The sequence below is a fragment of the Narcine bancroftii genome, chromosome 3 (assembly GCF_036971445.1).
Source record: "Narcine bancroftii isolate sNarBan1 chromosome 3, sNarBan1.hap1, whole genome shotgun sequence".
NCBI lineage: Eukaryota > Metazoa > Chordata > Chondrichthyes > Torpediniformes > Narcinidae > Narcine > Narcine bancroftii.
Window position 1 is genome coordinate 242,955,251 of NC_091471.1, and position 23,879 is coordinate 242,979,129.

Here is a 23,879-nt window from a genome sequence, read left to right on the forward strand (position 1 = left end):
GCGTGAACACAAACTTCATCCTCTAGCACTGCGGGAGCCTCTGAGGAGGTTTTAAGGAGTTGATTAGTGAAGGAAATCTGTTGTCTCTATCTGGTCAGATCTACATGGGATAAAGGGAATGTGCGCGCCACCTTACAGGCCGTCACCATCAAAGGTAAAATCACCTTTTTTTTTAAAATATGAGCCGGCTACAATGCGGGGTTTCCCCATAAAAAGGCCCATAGATGCAAGGTGCCTTCCCAGTCATTGTTCAATGGAGATGGCCAATAAAGTGTTGGCCAAGCAAAAGAAGCCCCACACCTTGAGAATGAGTTCCTCCTCTTCCTCCCTGTAGTAAACCACTGTATCTGTTTGGACTCTGCCATTGGCCGGCTGTACCCACAGGCTCCTGATTAACGGTGACTGTTCCACAACCCCCTCCTCAGTGCAGGGCAGTCGAGCAGCATGGACGAGCCTTTGTTCTATAGCTAATAAACGCCTATCAGCTTGCACGACTTCAGTCTTTTGGAGTAATTGATAGTGGATCATTCCCCATAATGATTCTCTATAGGAAAAGAGTGGGGGGGGGGGGGGGTGTTGAGAGCTGCTTCAAGCCCCTTAGCTTTCCGACACTAAAGTTCACAGAAGGCTGGGCCCCTTTGAGAACATTTGCAATGCTGATTCTGAATACTTCGTCGGATTGAGAGGTGTTGGTTAGGGTTAAATGCTAATCTGCAGCCAATTTACATAACTTCAATAAATTACTAACCCCTTTATACAAGAGCACTTCAGAATATTTAAGTTCATGACATGTAAAAGCTGTTTAAGCATATTTTATACACAAACATGCAGTCACATGATGCTGAAACACGAATATTTTTTGAAACCTTTCACATTCTTTTGAAATATTTGCAATTTTTTTTTCAACTGAATGGGCACCTTGGCAGATCAGAATCTGAGATTCTTAAGTTTTTTTAAAATCCCCCCAGTTGCGTTGTTCACCTCAGGAAGTGTTTGATTTTGTATAAACGCCCGGTTATTTGCAGGTCTTCTTTTTTTGAAACGCGCGCGCACACATTCTGACACGTACGTAAAACACACTCGCACGGCCACCCCTACATACACCCAGCGCACAGTCTGGTGCGTGTGCACTGACACTACGCGCAAGCCCACACACACATAAAACGGCCACTCCCCGTGCACGGCCATACGTACACGCAGCACACAATCTTGCATGTGCACGCAGTCGCAGGCCCACGCATACATAAAATGCACTCCCCCACACGGCCATACACACACGCAGCACATAATCTCACACGTGCAGTCAGACACATGCCCACATTAACACCCACGAATACACAGCCCTTACTAAAACTTTTGACGGTTTATCGGTTTCTTTTCCAGGGGAGCCAGAGTGTCTGTGTCCTGTGATGGCGCAGGAGATACCGGTTTAGGAACCACCGCTGAGAGGCTCGTGGAGGTCCCTTGTGGTTCAGCAAGCGTCTTTACGTTATCCCCTGCTTTCCATCTCTCCACGGCTGTTGGTGTCATGGGGATGGCTATCTTCACCGGACCAAGTACACTCTTTGCCACTGTGGCCAATTGATTAACAAAACTTGGCTTGTCCCCACTCGATGACCCCGCTGCTGGCGAGCTTTGGCCATGCCCGCATGAGGTGGAGTCTGGTGGCTTCTTGATTTTATTCTCTGGGACTGTGTGACCCTCCCTGGAGGTTTCAAGGGCCCCTTTGCAACAGTTGACTGGGGCACTTTTATCCACAGGGTCTTGCTGCTTGGTTGGATGAGGAAGGGATTCCTGAAGTAAATCAGTCTTCCCTTCCGATCTGCACAGATCTTTGGTCTCGCTTGCTGAGCTCCTCTTATCCCCGGAAGCTGCGGCCGGATCCAGAACGGAGGGGATTTGAACGGTTTCCTCCTTTTCCTTTGGATGAGTGGGAGCTGCATCATCTGGTCCCGATGTGGAGCCAATCCGTCCGTCCCAGCTCTGGTAGGCAGATCCCACCAATTCGGTCTGCACTGCCTGGTGCCTCTTGCTCGGCGAGTCCTTCTTGGTCTGTCGGGGGTGAGCTTTCTCGGGAGACTTGCTGACACCATCCACTCGCACGGAGGGAGTCGCACTGACACTAAGGCAGGCTGTGACGGGACCCGGAGACGCCCGCATGTCAGGACATGCCACCAACGTGTCGGGCCGCAAGACCTGCGAGGGCCCGGAATGTTTGTCCGCCCCCATGGCTGGGACGGAGCATGAAGGCACACCATTCCATCCATTCGGGGAACCGCATGACATAGCCTTGTTTTGGCCTTTGTCCGAAGGCAATGACATTGTGCTTTCTGGACAGGGCTCTGAAATCAGGGGCTTTGATACTCCAGAACTCTTCAACGAAGGAGATCCAGTGCAATTCCTTCCAGGGAGTTCAGCCCCAATCTTCACCATGCCATTGGGCCCACCAATAACAGAGGGTACAATAGACCAGGGACTCTTTTGGTCCTCTTGGCCAATTTTGATGCCTTCTTCATGATCGCTTGCTTTAACCTCCAGCTCTTGCACTGGGTCCAAGCCTTCTCCCCTCTCTTGCCTGATAGTGGAGAATATATCCCGATCAATCAATGGAGACTCTTGCCTTCCCAGCTTTCTCACGGCCATCTGCCTGAAAGCTCCGACTTCACTGCCTTCCACCTTGGACCCCAGGATCTCCCCTTCTGATTCCGCCAGGCTCTGCAGGCTCATGTCGCTGTGCAGCCCATCCTTCCGGAATTCCGAATGGGAAGCTTCCAGGCTGTGCTTGCGTATTGCCAGCTTCTTCTCGGACGCCAGGGGCACAGAGAGCTTCTCGGCAGACTGCACCCGCTTGAGCAGCGGGGAGCGGGGGGGCTCAGCGCTCTTGGGGCGGGGCCGGACCACCGGGGGCGACGAGTGGAGCTTGACATGGAAGGTCTGGGTGGTGTTGGAGCTGCCCACGGTGTGGGAGGGCAGAGGGAAGGGAGGGTGTTGAGGGGAAGGGTGGGTGGGCGACGGCGTGTGAGCGAGAGGGGACAGGGGAATGTTGCCAGCCGACTTGCAGCGTGCTGATCTGTACTGGCGTTGTAGCTTTGGTGACAGGCCGTGGAGACTGCTGGGCCTGATGTGGTGGGGGGTCGCTGGGGAGTTAGGTACACTGGAACCTGGTGAGCTGCTCTGAGATGAGTTCCCTCCACCTCCTGCAGAAGAAGGCAAACACAAAGTCCTCATAAACAAGATATTTCACATTGTTTCCCCTCTTAAACCGCTTGTAAAACCATAGAACACTACAGCATAGCAACAGGCCCTTCAGCCCATCTAGTCTGTGCCAAACTATTTGTACACTTGGAGAGTCAGACAGCCTCTGTAAGAGATAGAAAATATTTGCCAAGTCAAATCAAGTTTATTGCCATCTGATCATAGAAGTACAACCTGACAAAACAGTGTTCTCCGGTCCTCAGTGCAAAACCCAGACACACAACCAGTCATAACACATACAGGCAAATAATGCATATGCAGGACGAGTATTCATATATACAAATAATTAAATATTGTTTCATGAATATGAGAGTCTTGGAGGGTCAGTGTGAGCAGTTCCTTTGGTCGTTCAGCGTTCTCAATGCCCGTGAGAAGAAGCTGTTCCTCAGCCTGGTGGTACTGGCTCTGATCCTCCTGTATCTCTTTCCCGATGGGAGAAGTTGAAAGATGCTGCGTGCGGAATAGAAGGGGTCCTCAATGATTTTTACATGCCCTCTTCAGACAATGATCATGTTGATGGGTGGGAGGGAGACCCCAGTGATCCTCTCTGCCACTCCTATGGTCCTGTAGATTGACCTCCGATCCATTTCTCTACAGCAACCATACCCACACTGTGATGCAGCCGGCCAAGACGATCTCGATAGAGCTCCTGTAGAAGGTTGACGGGATGGTGGCCGGTGGCCTTGCCCGCTTCAGTCTTCTCAGGAAGTGCAGTCGCTGTTGCGCGAGAAGATGTTGGGTGTCCATGAAAGGTCACTAGTTAAGTGAACTCCAAGGAACTTGATGCTTTCCACTCTCTCTACTACAGAGTTGTTGATGTGTAGTGGAGGGTGGTCGTCCTGGTCCTCCTAAAGACCACAATCATCTCCTTCATCTTGTCCAGTTGAGAGTCAGGTTGTTCCTCTCACTCCACATCACGAGATTCTCGACCTCTTCTCTGTAGTGAGACTCAATGTTGTTGCTGATGAGGTCAAAATTTGTGCCTCAGGCTAAAACATCGTCTGACTTGCGGTATGTGGTCAATTCCAGATTTGTAGAGCCATTTTTACAAAACAATAAATTTGTAGAGCCATTTTTACAAAACACCCAACTCCCACCTTGAACTTGCCCAGTGTCCACAGATTTTCGAGTTTCTACACACTGTTGGGACGCCCAGGAGGCCGGCACTGGAAGATCAGCCGATTTGCAGTCAGGTTCTAGGCATCAGGCCACTGGTGAACAATACCCCCAACCACGTCCCATCCAAAAAAAAACACGCAGGACCCTCTTCTTTTCACAATGAGCAGGACACTTTAGGCTTTCTGCAGGATTAGTGGGGAAATACCAGCATGGAAATGGGATGGCTCTTCATGGAGTTGGCACAGGATCAATGGGCTGAATGGCCTTGTACTCAATCAATAAAATCCCTTTGCTTCGCGTGCCCGACCTTAACCTACTAAGAGATCTTTGCACTCATTCCCACCCCACTCTCCCCTTGAACTTGCCCAGTTTCTTTGAGTAGCAATACCTAAATAGCCAGAGTCGGGCGTTGGCCGGTAGCTCTGTGTAGGCGAGCGAGCCGAGAGACTGTGAGTGGGCGAGGCGGGCAGACTGTCGCTGGAGGAGAGCGAGCGGTTCAGGGACGAGAGACTGCGGCTGGTGTGCAGGAGGTTGGATTGCTTTGTGATCTTCCGGAACAAGGAGCTGCGCTTCTTCCCACTGCGGAGGGAGGTGGGGAGAGAGAGTAGGGGGACAGAAGAGGCAGTCTGGATCATCACAAGTTAATAGGAAACACCATCAATTGACAAGCACCCCTCCCCCCTGGAGCAGTCTATGTGATCCAGCATAGTAGAAGCCAATTCCAGCCATTGAAACTCGTATTGCCCAGTACACCCAATTAACCTATGACCCCGTATGTTTTGAAGGCTGGTAGGAAATCAGAGCCTCCGGGGGAAAGTCCACACAGGTCATGGGGAGGACGTACAAACTCCTTACACAGTGCCGCACTTGAACCTGAGTGACTGGCGCTGTTGGAGTCACGCTAACCCTCACGCTAACAGCGACCCTCCCCGGTCCTCTCCTCTCACACCTTCCTTCCTTTCTCGATACAAAGACTCGATACACTATCTCGATACAAAGTCCTCTGTCTCCGAGACAGATTTTTCCTATTTCTTCCACTCCCCACCCTGTACTCACCTGCCAGCCCATTTTCCTCCCCCTAACTCTCCCCTCACAATTTTTTCGGGCTCCGGCCACAGGAATTTCGACAAGCGTAATTAAGCCAATTAAACTGGAAGGCAATGGGGACACCTAGGTTTTGGCCGGTAGCTCTATGCCATTGATGAGAAATCTACTGTTTCCAACCAGCCCTGCCCATACTTGGTTCCAGAGCTGCTAACTACCATATATGCTGGCATATAAGATGAGGCAAAACTTAAAAATGCCACCCCAAAACCAGAGGTTGTCTTATTCGCCAAGGAGGAAGTCCGAAAATCTCAGCGTTTCCCCCGTGGCAGGTATCCAGTACGAACCATGACGGCGAAACCTCAGCGCTCCCCTGCGGGGTCCAGTCCGACTGCCGCCGGCTCTGTACAGCCCGTTAAAGGAACCGACAGTGGTTTATTTTAAAATGTGCTGATAAAATTTAAACCTTTACTGAGTAATTTGCTTTTAAAATTTTGTGACGGCATCACTCCATTTGTCAGTGCCAAGGGCCAAACTGGGGGCAGTCTTGTACAGCAAGTATAGATCATCGTGAGTGGAAAATCTAGGGTCATCTTATACACCACCATGTTAACTGCCCTCTGAAATCACCCAAAGGGTATCTGGTCCAGGCATGGCCAATAAATGTCAGTGATGACTTGTTCCAAGTGTGCGTTATACAGCTGCAGTAAATCTCCAGGCTGAATGGCAAAACTGCTTCCAAATGTCACCATTGGATGCAGCAAGAAGGCATACATGAAGAGTACGTGTGTGATAGACAAGCATTAGTTTGCACTCCCCCACTCCTTACCTTTCCTGTCCTTCCTTTCCTGAACTTTTCTTGTTCCTTCTTGCCATCTTAGCCTTGTAGCTGGATCTCCTGGCTGGCCCAATCTTGATGGAAGTGTTCTCGAAAGGCGTGGTGGTGACTGTCACTCGACTCCCGCTCTGCAAAGAGGAAAGGGCCAAGGTCAAGCTAAGGATCGAATAAGGTGCAAGAGGCAGTGGTATCACCCACACCTTCTCCACCATGCCCCTTGGGGCCAGAGGTTGATTGGGCACGGCCATTATTGAAAACAATTTCTAGCTCATTGAGTTTACAGTACAGTGGACGGCACGGCTGGCGTAGCGGTTAGCGCAATGCCTTTACAGCGCCAGCGATCGGGCCTGGTGTTCAAATCCTGTGCTGGCTGTAAGGAGAGTGTATGCTCTCCCCGCGTCTGTATGGGTTTTCCCCCGAGGGCCTTGGTTTCCTCCCACCATTCGAAACGTACGAGGGTGTAAATTGGGCGGCACGGACTTGTGGGCCGAAATGACCTTTTACAATGCCGTATGTCTGCACGTATGTTCAGTGTAGCAAAGGATATTAGTCAGCCAGATATGACAAAAAGGGACCAGATCAATCCCACTTCTCAGCTCTCAATCCCTGACCCGACAGGTTAATGATCTGCAAGGCATTATTTAAATGTGGGGAGAGTTCCTTCAACCAGGGAGTTCCATACCCCCATCACTCATTCAGTGACATAATTTTATTCAACTGATCTTTCTCTCAATTCACTTAAATGCACCCACCTAGCTATTCTGCTAAGGGAAGTAGGTCTTCTCTATTTACCCTGCCTTTCTTAAACTCTCTTCATCTCCTTGTTGGGATGAAATGAAACCAAGCTGGGACAGACTCTTCTCATGATTGTAACTCTCTTGCCCTGGCCGCAGTCCGATTAAGGTGAAGTGTCTCCAACGAGCTCCATTCACACCAAGAAAGGAATCAAGCCATTTCAGGTTTTGTTATTCCGCACCTTGAATCTCTCCTGATCCCAGAAGGGGTCCACAACATCGGCACGGTTGGTGTAATGGTTAGTGCCACACCTTTATAGAGCTTGCAATCATGGACCGGGGTTCGAATCCCGTGCTGTCTGTAAGGAGTTTGTACGTTCTCCCCATGTCTGTGTGGGCTTTCCCTGGGGGTTCCGGTTTCCTCCCACCCTTCAATATGTACCAGTGGTTATAGGCCAAAATTGGGCACCACGGGCTCGTGGGCCGGAAGGGCCTGATACCGTGCTGGATGATTACATTTTTTTTTAATTAAAAAAATTAAAATCATATCTGGAGGTCATTCTTGGTATGGAAACCAAATCCCCTTTGCCTTCTGTGCAACACAAACATGCTGGAGAAGATCAGGAGGTAACGCAGCATAAGGACATAAGAAATAGGAGCAGAAGTCGGCTGTCTGGCCCATCAAGCCTGTTCCGCCATTCAATGTGATCATGGCCGATCTGATGAGAGGCTCATCTCCACCTCCCTGCCTTTTCCCCAAATCCATAAATTCCCCTACTTTGTAAAGATCTAACCAACCTTGTCTTAAACATATTTACTGAGGTCGCCTCCACTGCTTCGATGGGCAGTGAATTCCACCATTGTGACACCTTGTCATTTCTCCCCCTCTCAATTGGTGGAGGGACTTCCCTCCATCTCAGCCCCTCCCCCCAATGCCCGGTAATGGAGGGCTCTAGACTGTAGTCCTTCCCCGCGGTGCTCTACCATTGGCTGCACCAAATCTCAGCACGTATCCCTGGAATGTGCCAGACATCTCCGTGTGCTGAAAGACCAACAGGTTTTGGGCAGACCAAAGTGCGCCTTTCACTGAGTTGATGGACTTCCAGCAGTTCTGGATGTCTGACTCTGTGTGTCCCCCCCAGGAACATCCCGAAGACCAGAACACTGTTGCCGGGGATGAACAGTGATTGTTGCATCTTTCTCCACACAACCTTTGTAAACTGCATACAGCAAAGAGGTGGGCGATGGTCTGTCAACTCGTGGACGTGAGTGATGGGTGATGTTCTGGTTGTACAGAAAGGATCTGACTGGGAGGGCTCCATTCATCGCTTGTCTATGAGGCATTCTGACAGATAACTTATATAGTCTTTGGAATAGATTTTTAACATCTGGCTTTCGAGGAACATCCTGGGAACAGTGGCCAAACAGAGTCTGACACGATATGGACGAGAGATTGGACAAGGATGACGTAACAAGGAGAGACCTAGTACCTTCAGTATCAGTTCCACAACTTCAGTGTGGACGAGTCCATGGACAGGTTCCCCATTGACGTGGGTTATAAGATCGCCAGCACAAAGCCCTGCATCATGCGATGGCCCTCCATCTTCTACGTGCTGCAATGGAGAAATAAAATTAAAAAGAGAAATCACCACTCCTTTCGGACAATGTCCCACCAAATCAAACTCTCCAGCTGGCTTTGAATTGTGAAACTATCCACTCATTACACAGGCAGACTTCACTGTGCATTGCTTCGCTGAGTGTGGGTTCCTGTGGAAGAAGGGTCTGGGGCCAATAAAATCAATCTCCTGAGAGCTAGCGGAGCCCAGTGGATTTTTCTCTGATACACGGTCCAACATTCCTGCAAATTTCAGCTTCTGCAAGAGGGACATTGAGAGTGCTTCTCCGCCTTGTGGCGTTTAAGCATCTGGTTTCTGCATTCAGATACCTCAGTTGATTTGACATGAACTGGATTCAGGATGGAAATTGGAAAAACAGTTTCCAAAGAAAAATGTGGCAACAGTTTGCAAGGGAAGGGTGTCCCATTCTCTCCACCCCCCCCCCCCCCCGCCCCCCCACCGACACTAATGCAGTCATGATGCCTCAGCAGCAGTTACACAGGACAGAAATACTGGTTCTTTTCAAACATGTATCATCAAAACAGCTGAGAAGACTCCTGAGGTATCCCTTTCTGCTACTGATGACATTTAATGGGAGTATTGCTTAAATAGGTCTCAAAGAATTATAGACCCATTCCATCCAGCACACAGTATCTTTGATCCACTACTATCAAGAAAGAGGAACAGGAGCATCAAAACCAGGACTGGCCAGGCTGGGAAACAGCTTCTTCCCTCAGGCCGCGAGATTGATGAACAGTGTCCTGTAATTGAGTAAATCATCCCAAAATATTCATATATGTTCATTTTAAATTACATCTTTCTATATACAGGTGTACCCCACTTTATGAATACTTGCTCCACACAAATTAGCTTTTATGAAGAAACCTGCGTTCGCTATCTGAAGGAAATTTGAATGGGCTTTCGCTTTTACAAAGATGGCCTTCAATAGTAGTGAATGGGTCATCACTTTATGCCATTTCAGCTTACGAAAAGTTTCGTAGGAATGCTCTACTTTTGTAAAACAGAGTATGTATATGTGACTATTATGTGTGTGTGTGTGTGCATGCATGCGTGTGTGTGTGTGTGTGTGTGTGTGTGTGTGTGTGTGTGGTGTGTGCGCGCACATGGTGCACTGTGGTCCAAAAAAACTGTTTCATCGGATGATAATCAACTTGAACTTGAAGACAAAATAAAATCAGAAACCTCCTTCAAGTGGACTGGAAAAAAAATATACGAAACAATGAAGGCAGAATATTAAATCTAAAACTAGAGCTATATTGAGCCCATCCCAATAGCTACTTTCCCATAAAATATTCTTCAGCTGGCCAGGCAGCGACCGTGGAGAAAAGAACTGAGTGTGCATTTCAGGTTGATACCTTCCATCAGCCTGAAACCAGTTCTTCCCCCCCCCCCCCCCCCCCCCCCCACCCCTCCAACCCACCCAAAGATGGACTGGTTACGTAATTTCGGCATGTGTTTTGCTTTTTTTCCAGATTTAACCTATCTGCACTATTGTATTTTTTAAAAAAACCAAACAATTTCCCGCCGGAAATTAGAAAAGAAACAGTGCAGAAACAGGCAATGGCTTCACGGGCTCGCATAGTTAGCATGCGATTCCCGGTGTGATTCAATGGAGACCACTCTGCCCAACGATACTCACCCACACCATATGATGGACACTGTAGACATCAGTGTCTCCCATGTATACCCGGATGGCACGGAGTGTAAACCCGTACTTCTTCCCGGACCGGTGGATGGTGATGGGGGACCTCAGGCTGGTGACTGCCGGAGAAAAGTCCCGGCTGGGTGAGGAATCGCGCGAGGATGGGTTGGACGACAGAGATCGCGGTGACATGGGGCTTGCGAGGGGTGAGCCGCTGTGTTGCTCTACTGGACAATGTAAAAGAGAGACACTGTGAGATTGGCTGAGAGGCACAGAACATCAATGCTCATTCACAGAGGGCCATGGAGACAGGAGACTAAAAATGCAAGGGATGTTCTGTCTTTCAATAACAAACACTTGGACTTGCGTATAGTTCATAGCCACACAGCATGGAAACAGGCTCTTCAGCCCATTAAATCCATCTGGCTAACAAGTTTCCATTCAAACCATTGGATTAAAACATAGAACTCTGTAGACAATGAGATTGTGGTTAATACACACAGTAAACACTGGAGGAACTCAGCAGGTCTCGCAGCATCCAGAGGAGGTAAATTTGTATTCCCGATGTTTCAGGCCTGAGCTCTTCTTTGAGGTATGAGCAAAAAGCAGGCAGACATCTGAATTAAAGACTGGGAGAGAAGGGGGAAGAATGGGAGAGGGAGGAGAGCAGGTCAACAAACAAACAGCGTTAATTAACTATTCCCCATTCATATTTTCCTCATCTTTCTGTCACTCCACCCCTCACCTGTACAGTGAGAGCAAATTGAAGCAGTCAGTTAACGCACTCGTTCGCACCTTTCAGACGTGGGAGGAAACCCAGTTGAGCTCAGGCAGGAAAACTCCACAGAGACAGCACCAGGGGTCCAAACTGGAGCAGCGAGGCTAGCAGGTTTACTGGAGGAGTTCAGTGGGTCAGGCAGGGACCTTTTATATACACAGCTTGACTCGAGCGACATCCACTGTCGCACTTTTTAATCCTAACCACAAGTCACAGCAGCATTTAAATTTAGACATACGTCATGGTAACAGGCCCTGTCGGCCCACGAGCCCATGTTGGCCAATTACTCGCAATTGACCTACAGCCCTGGAATTTGTAAACATGGGGGGGGGGGGCGCGTGGGAAACAAATGTTCACTGACAAAATAACATCCACTGGCCATTGATGACACTGGACAACAAATGTTTTCAAAATGTTTGCTTCCTGAAGACAATTTCAGATTTTCTGTATCACGTAGGAAGTTGGAGAAACATTAAATTAACTTTGGTTGAATTTAGCATGTTTAATCGCGTAATGATGCTGACACGTTGTGTCAGTTCATCTGACCTAAATATGTTTTGTTCCTGGTTTTCGTTTGTATTCAGCATCTGATCCCTTTTGTGTCAGTGTCCAACAATAGTCGGCCAGCATATTGATGGACCTCAGTTGCCCTGATATCACTTTTCCATGGTCGCAATGTCCTGGTGAAACCTTTCACCGTGTTCGTCACTGAATGAACCAAGATCAGCGTCCAAATGCAAATGCAGAAAATGAACTTTCAAAGACATGTTACACTTCTTGGTTTGGTCTGCTTGAAGCATGTGGTTAATGAGCTGGATGTAGTTTGGTGCCCTGTATGCAATACGTGAGCTGCTTTTCTAGTCTGACTGCATCTATCCTGACCAAGCATGCCCAGGGCTAAGACAACATTTACATAGCACCTACAATGAGTGCATGTCCAGGCAGGCTTGGACTGAAACAGGTTGGTTTGTGGTAGACTTAAAATATGACAGGAAATAGGTTACATTTGGAAAAAACAAAACATGATAGGACAATTTTAAGGAGATTTTTGTGATCAGAAGTTCAAAATCCAGAAAATACACCCAAAAGTGTTCAGGAAGGAAAATCTCCGTTGTCCAGTGTAATTCAACACAGCCTTCACACACTGAGATCCCTAAAATATCCTAGAATAAATTTAGGATAAGGAATGGGCTTGGATGAAACTGTTAGGATATCTTTGGATTTTGGATGGACATTAGACTACAAAGATTTTATGTCCGTTAAGATGGCATGGATAGCGTAGTGGTTAACGCCACACTGTCACAGTGCCAGCGATTGGGCCCAGAGATTGGTTCCCACGCTCTCTATAGTGTAAGGTGTTTGTATGTTCTCTCCAATATCTGTGTGGGTTTTCAACAGGGGCTCCAGTTTCCTGCCACCCTTCAAAATGAACTGGAGTCAATTGGGTGTAATTGGGTGGCATGGGCTAATGGGCTGGAAGGGCCTGTTACTGCGCTGTATGTCTAAATTTACAATTTAATTCAATATTTTTTTAAAAAAAAGCCCAGTGAAACCCCTGAAATATCCAAGAACCTTTCCTAGTTCTCTGTGAGGCGGCACTTTGGTAGAAGGAATAAAATGGCACACTGTTAATGTAGCGGTTTGCGCAACGCAATTACAGCGCCAGCGACCCAGATTTGAATCTGCCGTTGTCTGTAACGAGTTTGCACGTACTTCCTGTGACTTGCGGGGGTTTCCTCTGGGTGCTCCGGTTTCCTCCCATGTTCCAAAAATGCATGGGGTTAGTAGGTTAATTGGGTGTAATTGGGCACCACAGACTCGTGGACTGAAAGGACCGATTGCTGTCTAGTATCTCAGTATGTATTGTGGTCAGCAAGACCCCAAGACAAGCTGAAGCCTTCTGAGGGTACGTGCCTTGTGCTTCGCTATTCCATACCTGCGGGGATCATGACTGACAGGGCAGTAGCTGACGCCGATTTGATGACCTTGTTTACAGGCCGAGAGGGGCGCTTCTCCGCCGAGTCCCCGGACAGCTGTTGGTGCCGGGCTCGCCGCACAGCCAGGTCGCTCGTTGCCTTGGTGGAGGAGGTATCCGGTTCCTTGATAACGCTGGGCAAAGATTCACTTAACTTCACCGGCCTATCAGCTGGAGGAACAAGACTGAGTCAGTTTAGCATGAGCGCAGTGCCCGGATCCAGGGAAGGTGGGCGGACGAACAATTGCTGGAGGAACCCAGCAGGTCAGGCAGTGCGGAAGTGGTCCATGGGTAAGCAGTCCATGGGTGAAATGGCCAGTCACTCTTTCAAGCCAGAACCGTAGGATCATAGAACATCACACCATAAAAACAGGCCTTTCTAGTCCATGCCTAGTCCCACTGACCTGCATCCAGCCCGTACCCCTCCCATCAATGTATCTGTCCAAACTTTTCTTATATGTCAAATTGAGCCCTCATTTATCAGTTCAACTGGCAGCTCATTCCACACTCCCACCATTCTCTGAGTGAAGAATTTCCCCCTAATGCTCACTTCAAACTTTTCACTCTTAATTCATGCCCTTTAGTTTTTATCTCTCTTAACCTCAGTGGAAAAAGCCTGCTTTCATTTACTCGATTCATCATACTTCTGGATATTTCTAACCTGTTTCAACCTTTCCCTCAGTTCAAGTCCAGGCCACATCCTTGTAAATCTCCTCTGTGCCCTTTCAACCTTATTCCAGTAGTTACCTTTATCAAAACTTCAGTCCCTTGAGTCTGTGTTTATCACTCAACAAGATCATGGGCAAAGGCATCTTGTTTGCTTTCCAGCCCAATTCCATATGTCCTGATTCCCCCAGTGCCCCAAATATTAATGCCCTGGCTATGAACACATTCAATTGCCAAATATTCCCTTGCCCTAGGCATGGTTGGCGTAGTGGTTAGCGCAATGCCTTTACAGTGATTGGGACTGGGGTTCGAATCCCGCACTGTCTGTAAGGAGTTTGTACGTTCTCCCAGTGTCTGCATGGGCATCCCCCCCAGGGGCTCCGGTTTCCTCCCACCCTTCAAAACGTTCCGAGAGTGGGTGTAAATTGGTGGGCACGGATTTGTGGGCCCAAATGGCCTCTTACCGAGCTGTATGTCTAACTTAAAAAAAATTTAAATTGATTGCATGTAATCTCTGATCTGCTGACAGGGTGTGAGGAGAAGGAGGGATTCAGTCCGATACATTCCACGCAATGCCCTTCCATACTGAGTGGTGACTAGCCTTCATTGGGCAGGGCTTGGAGTGGATGAGCCACATTACAACATGTTGGTTCAGCTGCATTTGGACTAACGTGTGCAATTCTGGTTGTCCAATGGAGGGAAGGATGTGGAGGCTTTGGGGTACGTCCAGAAGAGATTTACCAGGATGTTACCTGGAATAGAGCATGCGAGGTATGAGAAGAGGTTGGATATCATTTTAAGGATACAACATGGTAGAAGGTTACTTCAGTCCAAGAAACCCGTGCAGTCCGATCAATCTACAAATCCCCCTACTTTATCGTACATTACTGGAGCATGCGGAGGAAACCCAAGCAAGTCACGGGGAACACACACCCAATTAGAACCTGGGTCACTGGCACTGGAATAGCAATGGGATAACCATTAGGCTAACCCTTGGGCCATTTTCTCTGGGATGTTGGAGGCTGATAGAAGTTTATTGAATTGTGAGAAGCATCAATAAGGTGGGCAGTTGGAAGGTGAAATGTTTGAAGGGAACATTAAGGAGAACTTCTTCGCATGGAGAGTGGTGGGAGCTACCAGCCTGAATAGGTGACGTCCGGCTAAATTTTGACATTTAAGAAAACCTTGGACAGGTACGTGGATGGGAGGTGATTGGCGGGCTATAGACTGGGTGCAGGTCAGTGGAACTAGGCAGAATAATAGTTCGGCACAGACTAGATGGGCCAAGGGGCCTGTTCCCATGTTGTAGTCTTGGACAGTACAAGGACTTACCTGGGAACGTGGGACTGCTCACGGCATTGTCGACCAATCCCTGGCCTTCCCCATCCCTCTGCCGCAGCTCCGGCTGGCTCCCTTGATCGGGCGCAGGTCCCACCGTCTGCACCTCCACGCTTTTGTGTGTAACCTCCGTATCATCCTCGAGGGGAGCAGCAAACTTGTGAGTGTCCATGAGGGCAGAGAAGCGGCGGCGGACTGTGAGCGGAGGGCTGGAGTCCATCTCGCCGTAGGAGGACTCGGACGCCGAGAGGCGCTTCCTGGAAATGAGGAAGGGGAGAGGTAGGTGACAGCAGCAGAGAGAGGTGTGGAGAGAGGGAGGAATGGGAGGGAGGAGAGGGAAGCATGGAGGGGAGAATGAGTGGGAGGGGGAGATAATGGGGAGGGAAGGAGGGAGGGGAGAGTGAGGGGCAGTGTGGGGAGGAGAGAGCGAAGGGAGGGGAGGGGGAAGTTACAAGGGAATGGAGAGGGAGATGGGGAGGAGGCAAGAGAGTTGGGTGAGGGAAGAGAGGGGGAATGGAGAGGAGAGGGGGAAGAAACTGGGGAGGGGAGGAGGCGAGAGAGAGGAGTGGGAGTGGGGTGAGGGAAGAGAAGGAGGGAAGAAGAGCGAGGGGAGAGTGTGGGAAGGGGAGGGAAAGAGGGGTAAGTGAGGGGGAGGGGAGATACTGAGGAGGGGAGGAGACAAGAGAGGGGAACGGGAGTGGTGAAGAGAGGGAGTGAGGGGGAGAGTGAGGGATGAGAGTGGGAAGGGGAGGGGGAGAGAGGAGAGGGGGAGAGGAAAGTAACGGGGAGATAGTGGTGAGGGGGGGGAAGGTGAGAAGGTGGAGGAATGTGGACAGGTAGATGGAAGGGGAGAGATGAAGAATGATGGAGGGGCAGGGTGGGGAGAGAGGGAGCAGACTGGAGAGTAAGGGGGAAGAGGAGGAAAGGGAGGGGGAAGGAGATGGGGAGGACAGGAAGAACTTAGAGGAGGGATTTATGATATGACAGTGTATGGTCACGAGCACAAGTACAATCTAAAGATGGACGGAGATGTCTATGTGCTGTAGTCATACAGATGCACAAGACACGCCAACAACAGTATAAATGACCACAATGCATTGAGGGACATTGAACATTGAAGAAGAGGTGAATACAGTAAATGTTTCTAGAGGTTAAAGCTCATGCATTCATAGGCACGGAGCAACAGAGATTGTGGATGACCAGAAGGTTGTGGAGAAGTAGGGGGTGGAGACAGGGGGTTGAATTATGCAGGAGGGTCTCAATGAGGTAAAATTTTGAACAATGTGCTACATTTTGATGAGATGAATAAGGTAGGGGAATATACAAACATGCTGGAGACACTCGGAACTGCTGACTTGACCTGCTGAGTTTCTCCATTGCGTTTATGGATTGCACTTGGCCCCAGCATCTGCAGACATTTGTGTTTAACTATACAGAGGGTCCAGTGATTGTACAGGTACCATAGAAAACAACAGCTCAGAAATAGGCCCTCCAGCCCTTCTAGTCTGTGCCAAACTATTATTCTGCCTTGTCCCATTGGCCTGCACCATTCCATAGCCCTCCATACCCGTCCCATCCATGGACCTGTCCAAATTTTTAAGTGCTGAAATTGAGCCCGTGTTCACTACTTCAGCTGGCAGCTCGTTCCATACCCCCACCACTCTGTGTGAAGAAATTTCCCCCCAATATTCTCACTAAACTTTTCCCCTTTCACCCTTAACCCGAGTCCTCTGGTTTTTATCTCACCCACCCTCAGTGGGAAAAAAAAAGCTGACTTTAATTTTTTGTAAAAACCCGACGCTGGAGAAACTCAGCAGGTCAAACCGTGTACCTTATATAGCAAACATCAAGGTACATAACTAGCATTTCAGGCTTGATCCCCTCATCTTGATCTTTGCTACATAAAGGACACTGTGTGACCTGCTGAGTTGCTCCAGCGTTGTGTTTTTACTTCAATTCCGGAGTCTGCAGATGTTCGTGATTTACTCTTTCACCTACTCCATCTATTTCCATGATAACTATATATATCAAATCTTCCCTTATTCTTCTACGCTCCAGAGAATAGAGTGATCTGGATGTATATTTATGAAGGGCGTGACAGATCGAGAAAGCATGGACAAGGTGACAGAATGGTGAGGCAGAGGTATAAGGCTGTGTACGAGTCTGGGCCACTCACATCTCTGGCGAGCTTGTTCTCCAGCTCTTGTCGCGGGAGCCGAGGGTGTTCAGACCCTCACTCTTTTCCTCCTTGTGCTTGTTCAGGTTGCGTCTGGTGACTACTGGGGCCTTCTGCTCCTCATGCTGCGCGAGACGCTCCATGCTGCTGTACACCTGGACACATTGGAACCGGTGTTAGTGCAGGCCCTGCAGGATGGCCCCTTCTCGCTGCCTCTGCCCACATATCCAGGGAGGGTGGAGGGGTGGGGATCGCACTTACAGGCGGGAAACTGGCAATGTTAGCAGGAGAGAGGAAAATCCAAAGGCTGTGCTTGGTCAAGCTGGACCATTGTCCCGGAGATGAGGAACAGCCGGCACAATCGCTGCCTCCCAGCTCCAGGGTTGTATCCTGGCCTCTGGTGCTGCTTTTGTGGAGTTTTCACGTAGGCCCTGTGCCCGGGCGTCCTCCCAACTCTCAGAAAGACACAGAAGGGTGAGCTAATTGGCCGCGCAAGTGTGCGGTCGAGTTGGATGGGAAAGAGGAGCTGGTGGGATTGTGGAGAGAATACAATGAGAATACAATAAGTGGAACCATGGCTAGCATACACTCAGTGGGCCAAAGGGGGATGTTTCTGTGCAGCGTCCTACATGGACTCAAATCCCACCATGGCAGTTGGAGAGTTTAAGTTTAAGTAATTAAATAAATCAGGTATTAAAAATTAAAATCTATTCTCATCAATAACAGTCATGAAATTATTGTAAAACTCTTTGATGACGGGTTCCTTCCCGAAATGTTGACCAGCAACAGATCTACAGAAAATGCCATCTCACTGGCTGTACATCAAGCCCTGGTCAGCAAAGGTGCTCTTTATCGATTACAGCATTTTAACACCATCATCCCCTCAAAACTGATCAGCAAACTCCAAGACTTGGGCCTCAGTACCCCACTGGATCCTGGATTTCCAGTCCACAATCAGTGAGGATTGATCAGAACATCTCCACTATCTCCGTCAGTACTGGAGCACCACAGCTGTGTTCTTAGCCCCCTGCTCTACTCACTTTACACCTACGACTGTGCGGCTCGGTACGACAGTAACACCAAATTTAAATTCCTGGGAGCTGCTATCTTGGAGGATCTTTCCTGGATCCAACACACAAATTTCATCGTGAGAAAAGCACGTCAGCGCCTCTACTTTCTCAGGAGTTTGGACAGGTTTGGTTTGACATCGGAAACCCTGGCAAACCTCCACAGATGTGTGGTGGAGAGTGTGCTGACCGGCTGCATCACGGTCTGGTACGGGGACACCGATATCCATGAGTGGAAAGCTCTGCAAAAGCTAGTGGTCACGGCCCAGTACATCCCAGGCAAAACTCTCGCCATCGTCGAGAGGGATCGCTGTTGTCAGAGCAGCAGCACCGATCATCAAGGACCCACACTACCCAGTACATGCACTTTTCTCGCTGCTGCCGTCAGGAAAGAGGTATCGGTGCCACGAGACTCGCACCACCAGGTACAGGACAGCTGCTCCCCCTCCACCGTCAGACTCCTCAACCACAAACTCAATCAGGGACTCGTTTAAGGACTCTTACTTTGCACTTTATTTATTATTGAATATTTATTGCAGTCTGTTTGTTTACATTTCTCTCTCTTTTGCCGATAAATCTTTTTTTGAGTACAGTTTTTTGCACCACGCATAAGTAGAAATTCTGCCTCAGGGAAAGTAATCTCACGCATATCCACACCTACACCTACAATTACCTACAGTAATTGGATGTGATGTCATGTGGGTATTCTGACAATAAATCTAAATTTTGGATTATTTTTCTCCCAAAAACACTGTTCAACCTGCTGAGCTGTTCCAGCCTTTGCTGCAGATTCCAATGTCTGCACTGACCCCTGCAAAACCCCAATCTGCCACCCTGATCTACGTGACTCCAGGCCCAATAATGTGAGTGACGCTTCGCAGCCTCCTCCGTTCAAGGGCCCATCAGGGATACACAATTTAAACTGAACGCCCGCTTTCTGGTGGCGCCTACTTCCCACGAACGAAGGAATAAAACGGTTTTGGCAACTTGCTGGGCATAAATCGGCTGCGTTTCAGTGGGTGTGTCAAGGAAGGCCCGGAGGTTGGGAAAGTTGATAAGCAAATGCAACTCTCCCCTTCGAAAGGGAACATTTCTCTGACATTCCAAATTTAAATTTAGACACATAGCAGAGTCATGGGCCCTTTCGGCCCACGAGCCCATGCCGCCCAATTACAACCCTTATACATTTTGAACAGTAGAAGGAAATTAGAACACCCATGCAGACACATGGAGAATGCACAGACTCCTTGCAGAAAGTGCTGGATTCAAATCCCAGTCGCTGGTGCTGTAATAGCGTCGCGCTAACCGCACCGTTCCATTCCTAATGCAACAGAGCATTTGTGGGAAATTGTGTTACACTGCTTCGTGGGCCTTCCGACCCATGGCTGGGATGCGACCGCAAAAATGTGAGGCACTTGGAGCGCACAAAAAGCTGGTGTAGTCTGACACAGAGGAGCAAATGAACAGAAGCGAGGGCCATCGAGATAGACGGTGAGGGGAAAGGAAGGGAAATCAAGGAGAGGTGGTTCAGGAAGGTGTCTCAGATACCAATCGCTTGGAGGTCAGTGGTGGAATGATAGAAACTGGTTCAGGAGGTGAGAGTGCAGCGTTCTTTAGCCATGCTGGGTATAGACAAGAATCACAGGGTAGTCTGTAGATGGGGGTTAGCGTGATGCTGTTACAGCGCCATCAACGTGGGTTCGAATCAGACACTGTCCGTAAAGTTTGCACATTCTCCCCATGACCCGTGTGGGTTTCTTCCGAATACTGTCAGTCTCCCAAAAGCATACAGGATTCATAGGGTAATTTGGTGGCATAGATTTCAATGGCCAGAATTGGCTTTTACTGTGTCGTAAATAAATTTAAATATAATCTCATACTGGAAAAAAAAACAATCTGCTGGATGAACTCAGTGGGGTTGAGCGGGAGAATGAAGGGATCAAATCCGAAACAGTGACCACTCTTTTCTCCCATGGACGCTGCACAGTTCCTCCAGCAGAGCACTCTTTTCTTGCTTGGGGTGAATCGAGGCCACGAAAGAATCTGAAAGCGGAATAACAAGGGGACCTTTCAAATCCCAATGCAGGATAGGAGGATGATGTTGATTGGAGGGCAGGGTTGGCGAATAGCACTTGGCAGGTGATGGGGTATAGACAGCAAAGGTTTACGGAGGGCTGCAGCCCCACCCTGATGGTTTCACTGGGCATGTGGCAGGAGCTGCAGTACATCCAGAGGCCTGTAGATGTCAGTGCACGATCAAACTCCAGCTGAGCAGAGTGGCTGTGTAAATGTAGACATCAGCACAGTAACAGGCCTTTCTAGCTCATAAGCCCAATTACACCTTACAACCCTCCCACCCTCCCTGTATGTTTTGAAGGACGGGAGGAAACCGGAGCACTCAGAGCAAACCCACACAGACACGAGGAGAACATACAAACACCTTATAGACAGCACTGCATTCGAACCCAAAACGCTGCTGTTACAGCGTTGCGCCAACTGTTTAATGAGTACAGTGTTGGATGTTAATCATAGTGGTTGCATCAAAGCCCTGGGCTAAGCACCCTAGCAGATGGAAATTTGGAAGTTAAATAATATTTTTAAAATTTGCATAAATTTAAAGGAAATAGCTGGGGACCGTTTCTCTGTTTCTGTAACAGGTGTGGGGCAACGCTAATGTCAACTCCTTGTCTGCTTTAAGGCAGGCAGAAGGCACTTTTGTGCAGTATTACATGTGATGTACTATTACATTACAATCAAGGAATTGTGAAACCACCGGTCTGTTGGAACCCAAATAATGCACCAAGGCTGTTTGAAGAATATCTGCCAGTCTTACCTTGTCACGGCTCTGCTGCCGTGGTTTTCAAACTTTTCTTTTTCCACTCACATGTCATTTTAAGTAATCCCTATGCCATAGATGCTCTGTGATTAGTAGGGATTGCTTAAGGTGGTAGGTGGGTGGGAAGAAAAAGGTTGAAAACCACTGATTTAATCATCCCTAATTGACTCGTGCACGGTTTCAAAACTCCAAAGAAAATGGGCTAATGACCATTTTTCTCAAGCAAAATATTTCTGTAATAGTCAGGTCTAGAGCAGTGATTCTCAATCTTTCCTTCCCATTCACCTACCACCTTAAGCAACCCCTTACTAATCACAGAGCTCTGATGGCATAGGGATTACTTAAAGTGGGATGTGAGTTTCGAGGGGCATTTTGAAAACCACTGTGATTAGTAAAGGATGCTTAAGGTGGTAGGTGAGTGGAAAGAAAAAGTTTGAAAACCACTGCATTAGACCCACAGTCACACGGTTGACTTGTAACAACCTTCACAAGTAATCCAGCAAGTCGCTCGAATTCAACCCTGGGTTGGATGGGCACTGAATGCCAGCGATGACAGAAACCCCATGAATGAACCCAGGCAAACTACTCCCTGTCCTCACGTTCCAGAGGCGGGCACGTGCACAAATTGTGCTGACGTGATTGCGACCGACTTCCTCATTTTATCTCCTTCCCTCACGTCCTTTCACTGAATCACAGATGGCAATGAGGAAGTATACAGGAGGGAGATCAGCTGGTTGAGTGGTGTCACACCAACAACAGCGTTAACAAAACTGAGAGATTGATTGTGGACTTCAGGAGGGGGAACATGAACGAGTCCTCGTTGAGGGGGGGGGGGCGGTCAGAAGTGGAGACAGTGAAGAACTTCAAATTTCTGGGTGTCAACATCTTTGAAGATCTGTCCTGTGGCCATCATGTCGATGCCATCAGGAAGAAGGGTCGCCAGTGGCTATATTTTGTTAGGAGTTTGGGGAGAGTTGGTATGTTACCAAAAACTCTTGCAAATTTCTACAGGGTGACCGTGCAGAGCATTTTGACTGGCCACATCACTGTCTGGAATGGAGGTGCCAATGCACAGGACAGAAGCAGGCTACAGAGGGTTGTAAACCGTCAGCGCCATCATGGGCATCTGCCCACTCCATTAAGGGAATCTTAAAGAGGCGGTGCCTCAAGAAAGCAGCTTCTATCATCAAAGACCCCCTACCACCCAGGTCAAGGCTCCTTCATCAGGAAGGAGGTACAGGAGCCTGAAGGCGCACTCTCAACATTACAGAAACAACAACTTCCCCTCCGTCATCAGATTTCCGAATGGATAATGAACCACAGACACCACCTCGCTCTCCCCCCCTAACCACACTAATCAATTTTTAAAAAAAATCTTGTGTTTACGGAATTGTAATTTATAGTAATTAATTCTGCTGCTCTAAAACACAACAACTTTCATGTCACCTGCTCATGAACTGGATTCTGATTTTCTGCTAACGTTTACATCAGAGGTGCATGTTCACGTAATCTCCCCCTTTCATTTATACAAGTGAGATTTTGCTGAGGTTTTGTTACCTGCTGTAAATTATCCCTGGTGGTGTCATAGAGCTCAGAATCAGCTCGTCTGTGCTGACCTAAGTCCCTTCCTGAACCACTTGTGTTTGGCTCTTACTCTCCAGAGCAGGGGTTCCCAACCTTTTTGTTCCTTTGTACCCCTTGGGCATTTTTATAGGTTCCGTGTACCCCTAAAAATTAAGGATAAAAAAAACACGACATTGTGCAATCTGACTGCAGATTACACCACCATGTATTGTACAGCAGTGGCTATTCTCTCAGACCCAATGTATCCCCTGAAAAGTGCAAATGTACCACTGGGGGTACATGTACCCCAGGTTGGGAACCCCAGCTCCAGAGCATGTGGTTCATGGAGATTATGGGAATGCGGGGAGGATAGATTATAAAGGGAAATTATTGGATGATAGCTTTTTTCTCTGTCACAAGAATGGAAGCCCCTCTCCCCTCCCATTGCACAATCCTGGTCACACCTGCTGGGGGGTGGGGGTTCAGTGAAGGGAGCAGGGGGATCTGATCTGTGTGAAATACCTTAATAAATCGGGGGGAGCAGGAGGAAAACTGGCGGATTTCTACTGGATCGTCTTCATTGGTGTCGTCTTCGTCGTAGGAGTTCACGTGGTGGTATCGATCAGAGCGGGCTGCGCAGATAGCAGTGAGAGGGAGAGAGAGAGAAAGAGAGAGGTTAGAGGGGGGGGCGAGAGAGGGAAAGCAGAGAAAGGAGGAGTGGTAGAGGTTAGAGAGAAATGAATAGAGGGGGAGGAGAGAGTGAGAGGTACAGAGGAAATAAGAGAGAAAGGGGGGAAGGGGAGAGAGAGAAAGAGGGGGGGCAAGAGAGCGGGAGAGGGAAAGACAAAGAGAGGAAGGAGGGATGTTAGAGGTTAGAGAGAAATTAATAGAGGGGGAGGAGAGAGCGTGAGGGAGAGAGATACAGAGGAAATAAAAAGGAGAGAGGGAGAAGATGGGAAGAGCTGGGGTGTGGGAGAGTGCAGGCAGGGAATGGAGAGGTGGGGAGAGAGAAAGCAATGGATCTAAGATGGAAAGGGCAAAAAAGACTAAGAAATGAGGAGAGAAATGGGGGGGGGGGGGTGGAAGGAGAGAGCAGCTTACAGTCGGGGTGAAATTCCATCATTCTCGCACCCATCTCACCCTGTCCAATTTCCCCCCAATTTCATCCGGTCATGGTCCCCTCCCCCATCTCTCCAGGTGCCGAGAGGACA

At 48.7% G+C, this 23,879-nt stretch overlaps 1 protein-coding gene across 1 annotated transcript in view; it reads right to left on the reverse strand.

Moving 5' to 3' along the window:
* Window positions 1-834: 834 nt before the first annotated feature.
* LOC138756804 (microtubule-associated serine/threonine-protein kinase 1-like) overlaps window positions 835-23,879 on the reverse strand; it is an 80,162-nt gene continuing 57,117 nt past the window's right edge. The window contains exons 19-27 of the mRNA XM_069923193.1: window positions 23,191-23,300; window positions 17,203-17,357; window positions 15,021-15,283; window positions 12,984-13,193; window positions 10,267-10,493; window positions 8,481-8,603; window positions 6,248-6,384; window positions 4,763-4,953; window positions 835-3,197 (exon numbers count right to left, since the gene is read on the reverse strand). Coding sequence (XP_069779294.1) covers window positions 1,348-3,197; window positions 4,763-4,953; window positions 6,248-6,384; window positions 8,481-8,603; window positions 10,267-10,493; window positions 12,984-13,193; window positions 15,021-15,283; window positions 17,203-17,357; window positions 23,191-23,300 — 3,266 coding nt within the window. The 3' untranslated portion in view covers window positions 835-1,347. The remainder of the gene's footprint in view (window positions 3,198-4,762; window positions 4,954-6,247; window positions 6,385-8,480; window positions 8,604-10,266; window positions 10,494-12,983; window positions 13,194-15,020; window positions 15,284-17,202; window positions 17,358-23,190; window positions 23,301-23,879) is intronic.